The sequence below is a fragment of the Scomber scombrus genome, chromosome 15 (genome assembly GCF_963691925.1).
Source record: "Scomber scombrus chromosome 15, fScoSco1.1, whole genome shotgun sequence".
Lineage (NCBI taxonomy): Eukaryota > Metazoa > Chordata > Actinopteri > Scombriformes > Scombridae > Scomber > Scomber scombrus.
Window position 1 is genome coordinate 21,240,408 of NC_084984.1, and position 14,006 is coordinate 21,254,413.

Genomic DNA, 14,006 nt, shown 5'->3' on the forward strand with positions numbered 1-14,006 from the left:
CAGGCATGTTTTCTGTCTCACTTCCTGTGTGAAGACTCCTTCCTGTCTAAATACTGCAGGCTAATGAGCTGGTTTCCTGAAATAGACAGGTGATTAACACACTACTCTTCTCAGTGTGAGGCAGAACAGAGCTAGTTAATGCTATAAGCTAACACTGGGAAGAAGTTAATTCTCTCAGAGCAGCAGCACTGATGTGTTTTGTCTGATGATCGGGTATAACCGAATGCTTTTATAATTATTTTAAGTGCTGCTCTGACCAGGTCAGAAACCATGCAGTGTCAAACGCTATGGATGGGATGCTATTTCTAGAATCAGTGCAAATGCCAGTCTGTTACATGATCAATCAGCTCACGCCGGAGAGGAGTACGCTGGTGATGGATGATAAGGTCAGACACACCATAATAGTAGTCCATTTTAGCCATTGTAGTGTGATTTCTGTAGAGTGACTTGAGTACTCACTGAACTTTTATTCAGATATTCATTCAGATTGTATTTCAGACATGATGTCATTATTTTAGAACTAATATCATGTTAGCTCTACCATGAAGTCTAAAAGTGCTGCGTTTGACAAATTATGCCATCCAATCAGCGACATGTAGTGATAACAAATCAACTAATTAGCTTGCCTGTGGTGTGTTTTGTTAGGTGTGTGTCAAGCTGTCTAAATTTAACTCCACCAGTGAAAGCTCAATGCTGTAATGTAAATCACTAATCTGATCTTTGGCTCAAACAGTGCATTTAATGCGATGCTAAATTTGAACTGCTGATTTGAGCTGATTGATTGCTGCATGTAGCATCAACAGTCACGGGTTGATTCATAGTCATAATGATGTGTGACTGGCTGATACAGATTGACCACGTTGTTCGTTGGCAACCAGGAGGCAGCATGGATTGTTGTGATATTTCTGTTTGGATAATAAAACAAATAAACCAGCAATTTGTGTGCGAAATTGCTATAAAAACAAAACAAAACAAACAAATTAAAAAAAGCCACTGCATTTTGCATGAAGCTAATGGCCCCTCACATTACTTTTGCTTTAGATGATTATATTATATTCAAAACCTTTAGCCTGCTGGCCTGTTAGCCAGTTAGCCTCAGTGTGTGGTCCCTGTGGCATTTAGAGTCCTGTGGGACAAAATGCTAAAATGGGCTGATTCATGCTGAGAAAGGATTACAATTATATGCTCAGTGGCTTTCTCTTCAATCGCACACAAACTCTCACACACACACACACACACACACACACACACACACACACACACACACACACACACACACACACACACACACACACACACAAACATACACACACACATACACACATACACACACACACACAAACATACACACACACATGCACACATACACACACACAGACATCCGTGTGTCCCCTCCTCCTCTACTGAAGATTTGTTCCTTCATGTTCATCCTTTGCTTATTTCCTGCACAATGCTCCTCTTATTTCTTGCATCACGGTCAGTTCTATAGAGGCTTGCATTTGTTTGTTCAGTGCCTGTAAGACTGGATCTGTGAGTTATTATACTCTTACAGGGTGGTGTTTTGAAACGGTTGTGGTCATTTAATGGTCGCGTTGCATCGTTGTGTGTGTGTGTGTGTGTGTGTGTGTATGATGTGATATGAAACAAAGGGAATGATAGTTGACAGCAAGTACTGTGTCCTGCTGGTTTAACAGCAGGGCAGAGTTGGACTGTTACGTAACCAGGAGAGGGAAAGGAAGGGAAGGGAGGTGGGGCAATTTCAAGAAAAGTTTTTCAATGGTCACATTTTCTTATTTCCTCTGGAGCTGGACAATCACTGATAACATGACAGAAATGATGTGTTCAGCTGCAGTAGGATTAAACTGAACGGGTCAAAAACATGGTCAAATTAGTTAGTCTAAACATGTCTCAGACTGATCATTGTGGCAGAAATCAAATAAATATCAGTCCTCCAATCTAATTTGATGGAAAACTTCCACATTTCAGCTGTTTCTTTCAAAATTGCATTTATGTTCAGATGGATATTTTTTCAGTTTTCCACATAACTCGTTATTTAAGATGTCTGGTGTGTTCTATTTATTAGAAATGTATCAAATTCCCTTTTTATACTCTATCTATTGATAGCTGTTTCTTGGTTCCGGCCGGCAGAAGTCAGTGTCTTTGTGTACAAGCAGTGTAATGCGCAGCTTGCCAAAACAGGGCATTCAGGGTGATCGGGGTGACCTGTGTTTTTGCGAAAGGTTTTTAAACTGAGCTTATTTTGCAACCGTGACCGACTTGCTGTGCATTAATGGTCACATAATACACACACAGAGCACCATTTCACCAGGCAGCCATCCCAGCAAAGTACAGTTTGTTTTACTTTCACAGTATGAATTATTATTATTATACACACAGATCTGGGCTCCAGTTAAAAATACAGTTGTGGTGCACTGTGTTCAGTCCAAGACATAACTAATAATGGATGGCTGTTCAGTGTCGCTGCTAGATGCTGTTTTGTCCCAGTTATTCCTGTACTTGTGTAAGGGAGCGTTCGTCTGGCTCGCTTACTCTGTGCTTGGAGAGCTTGTGTACACCACTGGTCACACTCTCTGACTACAGACCTTTCTGTTTAAAAAGAGCTCTCCATCTGTGAACGTTGTGTGTGTGTGTGTGTGTGTGTGTGCAAGTGTAGCATTAGTATTCAGCCTGGAGAGTCTCACTCCAGCGCCCGTTGGGCCCTTTGTTGTCATTTCACGAAAGGGTCTCAGGGGGTCTGAGTGCTAGTGGTGTCATGAGAGGCTTCGAAATGGGATGTAAATAGTTACCATGAGTTGGGACATGCAATGCATTCCTCTGTGTGACACACTCAAAAGCTCAAAAGGCATCTTGACATGATTTCAGTCTGGTTGTTGTTTCACTCTCTCTGGCAGTGGGTAGGTGAAAATTGCCTTCTTTATTATTCTTTTGCGGTGTTGCGATATGCCGTCACTGTGCTTGTGTGTCTTGGCCAGAGGTAAGCAACAGACACACTAGCTTTACTATGCTAGTCCTTGAACAGGAGTGGACATTGCTTTATTGATACTGTTCGGCTTGGCTGTGGACTGTGACGTCCCCAAATGTCCTTGTGAGGCTTTGTGGGCATTGCTTCAACACTAACAGCTTACTGTGCATTAGATTAAACCAGGTCTTGAATATTTACATTTAAATGAATTTAAATGTGTAAAATTAAGAACTAAATAAGCTCATTTTCAGACTTACAAAGAGGACATTTGAATGCTTTTATGGTTTCATTTTTGAGTCTATTTTTGCATTGAGTTGTTGTTGTCTTTCAGATTATTTGTCTTGCCGAATGTTGACCTCGGCGACCTTAACAGCATGTTGCACGTAGTCTGAGCTTTTGTGTGTTCTGGCACAGGTGGCCTCAAGTTTTTGGTGTGTTTCCTGTGTTGAGGGCCATTTCCTTGGATACAAGTTAGCACAGCTTCCTTTTTTCCTGTTTAGATGACCAGCGAGCTGTGATAGGCTTTTATCCAGTCAGCTGCTTCCTTTACTTTGCAGCATCATTTGTCTTCTTTTCTTAAAAGTGCTCACCTCCATCTTTTTATTTTGGTATCATTATCTTCAGGTCTTGACTGTTTTTAAAATAGAGTCTGACCTTTCACTTTTGGCAGCTTTTATGGGAAGAGTTTTCTGTTTGATGGAGCTTTAAAGCCTGGAGAAAAAAACGTTGCATATTTATGATGATTTATGTTAAATGTACAGCAGTTGAATGACATTTTTCTTCACTATGAAGCCTTCCATCCTTTTCTGGAAAAGACAAAATCATTCTTTAAATAACTTTGAAGTAAGCGTTAGACCATTCTGGTTCAGTCATGTTTTATTTTAAACCTGCAGCAGCCAATTGTTAACAAGGCTGAGGAGTTTGGAGAGGCACCAAATCACATTATCGTCAAACATGTTGGTATGACACACATCAGACTGGGCTAAATTTATACGTAAAAAGTCGATTGCCACTTTAAAGAAATACTCCACCATAGACCTGCACATAACATTTGTTTCAGTATCAGGTGATCTGTTGATTTTTTCTTTTTTTTGACTGATCGATTAGTCAAAAATGGTGAAAATGTCAATGACTGTTTCTCAAAGCCCAATTTTCAAACAAACCTGTAATGTTGTGCCCCAATTAACAATCCACAACCCAAAGATATTCAGTTTACTATCACAAACGACTAAAGAAACCAGAAACTATTCACATTTACGGACCTGGAACTAGAACATTTTTTAAATGGTTATCAAAGAAGACTAAGATCGATTAATCGACTAATTATTGCAGCTCTACCCTATTAAACACCATTTCTTGCTCATTCATGGAAGAAGGCATAATGTCTTCTATATGTATTTTTGGTGTACTGTAAAATGCAAAACTACAAAACATGGTGGGTTATGGATGGTTAGCTGTGACTTCAGCCTATTGGTTTTGTAGTCTGTCATAGAGGGATTGACCAGTGAGATTTAAGACAACACATTGGATTTATTTTGAAAACAGTGCTTTAAAATTCATATATTCTCATATTTTTAGACCTCTCTTAACTTTCAGGGTGGAAGCATTTGTCATAAAGAATTAGGAACACATGAAACTCAACATGCAAAACAGTTTTGAATTACTCAAGATTTAATAACCATCACAACCATATTATGTTCCAGTGAATCATGACCACAAGACCTCAATGAAATACTGTTTTAGTGTCTGTGTTTGTGTTTCACAAGTGAACTTCCCCTATACTGTTTGCTAATTTGAACTGATAGACACACAGATGGAGAAACAAACTGTGTACCCTGCAGCCACGAGGCACATGACCTAATTATAAAAGAGTATTTTCCATAACATTGTTTCATTCTTACTCACTTAAACACCATCATTTCTTACTGCATGTGCAAAATTGTCTGTGTTTGTATTGTATTTGTACTGTGTGTACAGTATATGTGTGTCTATGGACATTTGTGTCTGGCACGCTGCAGTGTTAAGTGTGTCATTGCTGTGTTTCTGATCAATCATGATCAGCCTCCATGACATAAGACTGCTCTGGGCACTTCTCTTTAATGACTCGATAGTGTTGACCCAGTTGTGTGACTTCACACTGAGACACATGCACATGAATAAACCGTCACATGTCCTGTGATGTACTGTCTTCAGTCTTTGCCCTTCTTCTAATAATATCTCTCTTCGTTTATCACAGTTTGTCTCTTCCTGGACTTTATAGTCTTTAATTCTCCCCCTCTATAAATCACATGCGCTGTCATGATGACCATCACAAGTCTCTTTGTGTTTTACGACCCATCCAGTTATTGAACTTGTGTCCCCCTCAGTGCATACACAATAATTGGGTTACTGTCCCAATTTTCTGTGACCGATTTCTCTTCATCATATGGCTCTGAGTTATTTCTAGCTTGGGAACTCACCAATAACTTGTGATTTCTCGTTTGAAAGCAGGACATTTTAAAAGGGGTTTTGCTTTGAGAGGTTCAGTTCACGTTCATTTTGTTTTTCGTTTTGTTTGTTTGTTTGTTTGTTTGTTTGTTTGTTGTGTTGTTTTGTGCATTGTAGCCATTAATGTATCTCGTGAGGTTAACGGTTATTGTAGTGAACAGCTGCTGTTTGTCACTCTCTGACAGGAGGCATAGCTTGGGTTTTGCAGAGTTTCCTTTGCAGCTACAGAAGAGAATAACCTCTGAGCTTTAGACCACCCATGTGGTTGCAACATGGGTCCTGATTCCCTAATGAACTGTCAGTAAAATGATCATTTCATAAACCTAAAGTTAAAGGATTTTACAGAGCAAGAGAAGTCTCCCAAAATTGTCTTTTAAAGTATTTCTTTGTTGATTATGAAATGCTAGGTGGGACATAAAGTGGCAAAAAGCCTACTACATGTAATGATTATGCTTGTAGTGACCAGTGCCAAACCAAGTCCCTCCATGTGTAAAACACCTGGTTTATTTTGTTATCATTGACACAAGGTCAAGTTTCCACAGTAAAGTGAAAGAAATGTGCTAACTAGGGTTAAACTAATGAAGTGAGAAAAAATAATATACATATATATATATATATATATATATATATATATATATATATATATATATATATATATATATATATCTAAATATTGCAGTAAAGATGCTTTGTCATTTGGCTTAAAAAAACTAATCTTTATAGCTATGATGCCTAAACTCAATTCTGGCATCAGTGCCTCACTTGTAGCACCTTCCTCCATCATTTGGCAGCCGCTCGTACAGTATTGCTAATTGCTCTTGTACATTTCGAAGAAAGTGTTTCCATGTGGTGTTTGTGAGCAGAGAAAGTGAATCATGACCCAGGTCAGCTCTTGTTTCCTCCGTCCTGATCCTATGACCCAGCACATACACAGTCACACAACACGTACACATACAGGTAGCCTGAGATGAAAAAAAAGAGATTTATGTCAAATGTGTGGGTCCATTCCTGGAATTTTGTGTTGCCAATAGCTGAAAGTTTGTGCTATTTTTTATGTAATGTTATGTAATGATAAAAATTTGATTTCCCATACAAGTTAATTTTTGTCAAGGTGGACAGGGCTATAAAACCGCTTTAAGACCAGCTTGTGACATGTCAAATTACAGTCAAAAGCATTAATAATAAAATAGTATAAGATCTATGTCAGGATGAGGCAGCAGATTTCATTTCATTAGAATTTTTATGAAAAGGTGAATACAGCCGGTTACATCAGTGTAATTCTGACGTTGGACTGAGTCAACAATCCCAAACTGATGATGACAGAAGAAAATACCATCACCCTCTTATCATCTCCTCCGCCTTTCCTCAGTCATCATCTCTTCATCATGGACTCCCTGTCTCCCGAGTTTTGACAGGAGCTGTAGGTTAAAGGGAAAGTGAGCAACGTGGTCTTCGTATGAAGGTGGGGGCTGGTGGGGGTGGGGGGCCCTCACAGGAAGGGAGGAGGTGGGAGACACAGGGTGGATGTTCTTCGTTTGTGTGTGTGTGTGTGTGTGTGTGTGTGTGCGTGCGTGCGTGCGTGTGTGTAAAAACGCCTGCACAGAAGGGGTCTTTGTGCGTGAGGGGGTCTGGAGAAACAAACACGCACACACATACACACTACACATACACACTCAGCCCATGACATCACAGCTTACTGAGCGGCCGTCAGGAATGTTACTGAGAAAGGAGAGGCTTTGTGGAGGAGAGGAAAGAGACGGGAGGGGAGGAAAAGGAGGAGAAGAAGAAGAGGAAAAGGCTTGGCCAGGGAAAAGTCCGGCACTCCCACTATCTGGAACAGGACGGACCGAGGTTTGAACTGAACAGAGCTGAATAGGATAACGGATAAAGCTCCTAAAAATAAGAAGACAGACACGGATGGTAGAAATTATTGTAATATTACAGAAGTGAGCTTGCTTTTGAAAAACATTCAATGGATTTACAGATGTCTCTGAACTAGACTAATCTACTGTTAAGAGACAAGGTACTTTTAAGAGCAGCAGGTGAGTACTAACAAGATTTACTTTACTTTAACTTCTGAATTACTAGATACATTATACTTTGGTTTGATAAGGAAAAAGAGACAAAAGTAGGTATCATACAACAACATTTGTATTGCCTGAAAGCTGTTGAGAAAAAATAAGTTCAGTTTATCTTAAATACTTTAAATCAAATATGATGTGCAAGCCAAAAATCCATGAACTACACAGGAAGTTGAATACTGTAACGGAAATGAGAAGGAAGTGTCAGAATAAACAAAAGTCTTGCTTTAAGACACATACCCAAGCAGATGTTTTTTATTAGATGAAGTATTGATGTTGAAGTTTAGATTGTTACATGTTGTGAGGAAAGAAACTGTACACTTCACTGAATTGACTTCTGTGGTCTGGCCTGATGTTTATGCCAGGTGTGAGCGCCCTCAGTTTGTCAGTTTGCTCACCTGTCTATTTGATGATACTGGCAAATTGTTACCTATTACGTATTAGTTTAGCCACTCATTCAGCTTGTCAGAAAGTGTCAAACCATCACCTAACTGTCTTGAGGCCAGACTGACTGAAATCATGAATTAGTAGTGGGTAGCACTGTTTGGCCTGGGTTCACAATCCAGCCTGTTTGGATATGAGGACACCAGGCTGAACCAGCAGCAGGCTCCAGTTACTACACAGGATCATATTTAGCCAGGAAACAGAGCACTGGGCTACACAGGAGCTTAATGTGTGTGCATTTGTATGTGTGTCTGAGGACGTAGCTACATTATCAGACTTTCGTTTCACACTGGCCATGTGCTCTGGCGTGGATTGTGAAAGTGGAGTGTGAGTATGACGTGATATTTAAAGTATGGGAAATGTGTTTGTGTCTGAGAACCGAAAGATAAAGATTTAATGTTAACATCCCGCCAGGGAGTATTCTGGTGTATTCGTATTCTGGTAAATGTGCTCCAGCTTACCCCCCAATCCCCCCCAGTGTCTCAGGCATGCGGCTGAGTGTGTATGTTTATACATGGTGTTTATGTGTGTGTGTGTGTGTGCGATTGTGATTTTGGTGCATCACAGTTGGAGCATAAGTATTTCCAGATGTGATGGGAATGGCGACAGGCGGAGAATGGGCTAGCATTTAGACAGTAATACTGAGCTGACTCACACATACAGTCATCATTTTATTACAGCTGCTCTGACGCCTTTCCATTGAATCCAGTGATTCCCACCCAATATGAAATAAACTTAAACTGTTACAGCACATAACGCAACTGCCTCAGTTAAACCCTGACATAACCCTGATGATATGATTAGCCCTGAACTCAAATCTTTTGTTAAAACACATCTGAGAAAGCTAATATTTTATACACAAATCCTAACTATAACATAAGAATCTTAACTTTATACCTAAAACATAGCCTTAACCAACTTAAAACAACCGAATCCTTATTCTGAGCTGGACTTGTCACCCAAAAACTAACTTTAAACAACGTAATACTGATTCCGAACTCTACACCAAAGTCCTAACCCCAAAATAGATCTGTAATTTGCAGATTTTTCCTTTTTTGGAAAAACTAATTGCACACACACACACACACACACACTCACACAGTCACACAGTGGACACATTATAGCACAGGGTGTGGGATTATTATGACTATTAACACTGTTTTACATTCATATACATGTTAACCAGCCATTTATGTTGATTTATTTTGGACACTTAATTACCCCTCCAAGGATTATTACACATTCCAGACATTCACACACATCATGGAGTATGTATACACACATTAATAAAGACACTTTTACACACACACGCGCACACACACACACACACACACACACACACACACACACACACACACACACACACACACACACAGACACACTTTGCTCCTTTAGCTGGCCAGGCAGGGTGTACAGTGTCCTTCATCAAAAGCATTAGAGTCCAAGCCTTGAGGACAGCAAGTTATGTCTGGAATGTCAGTTCACCTCAACGAGAGGCAGAAACACACACATGCATACACACCTGCTATACAGCTACACACACTTGGAAGAACAGACTCCCACTGGCATGCACCACTGCACCACAATGTTTTCTGTGTGTGTGTGTGTGTGTGTGTGTGTGTGTGTGTGTGTGTGTGTGTGTGTGTGTGTGTGTGTGTGTGTGTGTGTGTGTGTGTGTGTGTGTGTGTGTTGCAGAATAGCGTTGCATATGAGACATTCCTGTAGTACTGTTTTCCTCGGGCAGTAACAGGATATCCTCCCCCTCTGTACTGTCCTGCCTGCTTGACACACACCCCTACACACACACACACACACACACACGCCCACGTATACACTTACCGTATGGGTCAAATGCAACAAGACCAAAGACTTCCTTGGTGTGAGTGTATATAAAAGTGACAGCTGGTCATCACATGGCTGCTAATATCATTAAGTGGGTGTAAAATCATTCAGCTTGTTGATGGGCAGAGTTTGGGAGAGTGGGAGGAGGGATGAGAGAAAAAGGAGAAAATAATAAAATACTTAAAAAATAGTATTGTCAATTATCATCAATATGTCAATCACAGCTTGGTTAAACAAAGAATTCCCTTTGCTGAAATTAAAAAGTGATAAATAGCTTGTGGCTTCGTCCAAATGAGAAAGGCTATTGATGCTGAGCACTGAAAGTGGTTCTAAAATGTGTCTCATTTCTAAATCACTGTGCTGCAGTGTTGTTATTAGCCATGCTAGTACAGGGATAGTGACATTAGTCTGTCTGTTGGTGGGCCAGTCAGTCTTACATGAAATGCCACAACTGTTGGATGTATTGTCACAAAATTTAGTGTGCACATTCATGTCCCCTTCAGGATGAGCTTTGATGATCCTCTAACTATTCATCAGTTTATTCTGATGTACTAATATATCACTATTTACTTCAAGTGAGGAATGTACATGTGACTGAACCACATGGGTCACCAAAATGCCCAGGGAACATGTTTTCTCTCAGTAGAAACAGGAGACATGAGGAGAGAGCACTGAAGAAACAAGTGAGGAAGAGAGAGGAGTGTAAAGGAAAGTGTTGCCTCAGTATGAGGAGAGATAGGCTGTTATAATCCAACATGTGACTTCACCGACCACTGTTTCTTCACTATAATAATGTCAAAGAGGAAGCAAGTGAGGAAGGAAAAAGACGCTAAAAGAACAGCGACGGGGGAGAGACAGGATTCAGCAAAAGAGGCGATGAGGACCAAAAAACAGAAAGGGGAAGAAAAGAATGAGGGGTAGATAAGGGGAAAAAATATTTAGATTTAAGGCGAGGCCACTGTTTGAATGCCGATACCAAGTCCAGCTGAAATCTACTTCAGATTCTGCAAAAATGCCTCGACTTAAATTTGAAGTTTGAACTTTTTTGAGCGTGTCAAAAAGTTGGAAAAGTAAGGGAAGTTAAATTGGAGAGACTTCCTTTTTATGGCTGTGTGTGTTTTAGCGAACAGTGAACCATTCACTGAAGCGATCCTCAATAAATCCCCACACACAGTCTCACATGTCACAAAGACGGAGGTCAACAACTCCTTCATGGAAGTAAACACATCCTTAGAATAGAGTTGTAATGAGTACAAGGCTGTAAAACAGAAAGCCAATAGAGTTTTTTTTTGTAGTGTTCCACTATGAATAAAAAAGGTCAATAAAGACTAGAGTGTGTATATGTACCCACTCGTTACCATGAGGTCTGGAATGTGTCGGATGGATGAACTACAAAAACGGAAGGTCACGGGTTTAATGATAGATAAATTAATGTGTCAGTAAAGAAGAAAAGTATATATTATTTCACAAAATTGTGTGAAAACTTAACAAATAATGTGTATAAGTTACGAAAACAAAATCACAGTGTTGCATTAACATGTGATTAATGTGTAACGTTTATCAGTATGATGTAATAATCGTATTGTGTAATTGTGTTAACTGTTATTACATCATTGGATAAAAGTGTTCCTCATTCTATGAACTAGTTAAACCTGACTTTGTTTATAGTACATGTTATAAATATGTTCACAGGTTTCATCTTTAAGTCAGAGGGACTTTTTGTTTCCAAGTAACATGACATGACAGCTTGTTACATTATGTCACAATTACACAATCAGTTGCTTCACGCTGTGTGACCGCAACGATGATTGTTTCCAATCCAGCAGTGAAATTTAGGTTTTGGAAGACATATTACTCGCTCTCTTAACAACCACTCACAATGTGGCCTTGAACCCAGAACTTCACATCAGTGAAGCTGCTCTGTGAAAAGCATTCGGGCAGTGAGCAAATGTAAAGGTGTCATTGCTTAAATGTCTTTGAAGCTGCAGAACCTATTGTATCTTTGTTGACAGTTCACTTAGCCAGTGCTGCACTTAAGACAAACGTTGGGCAAAACATGCATTATGTTAAAATGCACAATGATTACAGGGAACACTGTCAGACTCAGATCTTTAATCAGGAGAGGCTAAAAAGGCTTTAATGGACATACAGTGAAGCAGAACATAAGGCTTTGTAATCTCCATACGCAATTGGAAAAAAACTCAAAATGCCTCCCTAATCTCCAAAGACTATGAAATGAATGATCTGCCATCCCACCTGCCAGCTTTGGTGTCATCAAATAGCGCATGAGAAGAAATGAGAGGAAGGAAGGATTACTGGATTTTAATTATTTCTCTGTAATTTCAGGCATTCTGCAAGCAGATGCATTCACTGAACTGTGAAGGTGTATGGACAAAGATAAAATAGTTTTATGTACCATGGGATATTTTGTTCCTGATCTGTCATGAAGCAGCAGCGTGGAGGTTGGTGCCCCACAGTGGTGGGAACCAGTCATAACACACTTGTGCTACTGCAGACTTACTCTTGTGTACTACTGCAATGCAGGCAGATAGATTCGTGTGTGTCATGCATGTCTCTCTGAGGTATGTGAGCTATTATCCTGACCTCTTTAAAGCCTTAAGTTAAACAGGTTATCTTTTCATTCTTGATTTGAGCAAATGTTGCTGTAAATACTCAGATCATGAGATGAGACTGTACGACTTCATCTTACAGAATCTGTGAACCGCATGTTTTCTCTTTGCTTGTTGACACAGAAATCGTGGCGGGCAGCCGATGATGTCAGTGACACAATACCGAAAGAGCGAGCCCTGAAGAGCGTCAGTTTCCAGGAATCGGTCAGCGTTATCACTGACAGGCCCATAACCATGGAACTGGAAAGCCAGCAGATCCAACATGGCTGCTTCAGCAGCCCCGGTAACGGACCCCACAATGCAGTTGGTGTGAAAGTAGAGACTTCAGACAGCGAGGTGGTGCAGGTATGCAGACATTCTCAGTACAAAATGAACACACTCAGCTTAAATGTTCCGTTTCTTGTTTTATTTCCTGGGATGTAGCAGGGCATGTATCGCCCTCAAAACTTTGACCTGACCCAGTTTATTTTACTGGTTTTGTCACAGTGTCAGGAAATGGTCTTGAATGTACTGAACTCCTAAGTCACTTTTCTGTATTTGCTTATTTGCTGTGTCTTCAGGAGATCTGCTACCTGGACCAGGTGTTAGATGCCGCCTCAGAAACACCCACAAATGGAAATTCCTCCCCATCTGAACCAATCAGCATAGATGGAAACTCTCCTTCTGTATGCGTGTCAGCCTCCTCTCCTGTCAATCACCAGTCAATCATTGTGGAGGGACAGAGACAAACAACCTTCCTCCACGAGGAGGAGTCCCCTGTGAGGACCAACGGGCATGTGCAGGCGGAGGAGTCAGGCCGCAGCAGGGCCAAGTTTGAGCTGAGAGCATTTCAGGAGGAGCGACGGCCCGCAAAACTCTTCACCCCCGGAGAGGAGCAGGAGGTCAGAGTGACGAGGAGACGACCCTCAGATGAGGTAAACGGCTATTAGATCATGTATCAGCTGATAGAAATGCAATATTCAGACACATAGTAACAAAAACACAACTAATGATTAATATCTTCAACAAGATTGTATAATAGACTAGAATGAAACAAGAAGACAAGCTGTTTCTTCACAAACTATGTGAATTGTGATTAAAATCACATCATATATACAATAACTTAAGATCAAATCATAAGAAATTACAGACTGTAAAGCAAGCGATTTTGATTTGATGATTTCTTCTCTGTCTTCTCCTGGGTTGCTTCACCCATCAGGTACAGGAGTTGGAGCGTGAGCGTCAGGAGCTGATCAAAGACCAGGCAGTGAAGAAAAACCCTGGCATCGCCACGCGCTGGTGGAATCCTCCTCAGGAGGTAGCCTACTATTGAATCATCTCTTGTTTTCTACGTCAACTCCAATATTGTCCTGTCAAACTAATTGATCGGTTCTTTCATTTGTCCATTCATTCATTCATTCATTCATTCAAGGTTCCTTTGGAGGAGCAGCTGGATGCAGATCAGCTTGAGTCCCTCAAGAAATACCAGGAGAGGAAACAGCAGAAACAGATTAATACTTATGCATACATACCGGTAAAACACACTAACAAAGGCACCAT

At 40.4% G+C, this 14,006-nt stretch overlaps 1 protein-coding gene across 2 annotated transcripts in view; it reads left to right on the forward strand.

Moving 5' to 3' along the window:
- Nucleotides 1-14,006, forward strand: part of LOC133994840 (PALM2-AKAP2 fusion protein) — a 75,042-nt gene that overhangs the window by 53,582 nt on the left and 7,454 nt on the right. For both annotated transcript variants that reach the window (XM_062434025.1, XM_062434026.1), the window contains 4 exons: nucleotides 12,591-12,812; nucleotides 13,028-13,381; nucleotides 13,666-13,764; nucleotides 13,879-13,980. In XM_062434025.1, coding sequence (XP_062290009.1) covers nucleotides 12,591-12,812; nucleotides 13,028-13,381; nucleotides 13,666-13,764; nucleotides 13,879-13,980 — 777 coding nt within the window. The remainder of the gene's footprint in view (nucleotides 1-12,590; nucleotides 12,813-13,027; nucleotides 13,382-13,665; nucleotides 13,765-13,878; nucleotides 13,981-14,006) is intronic.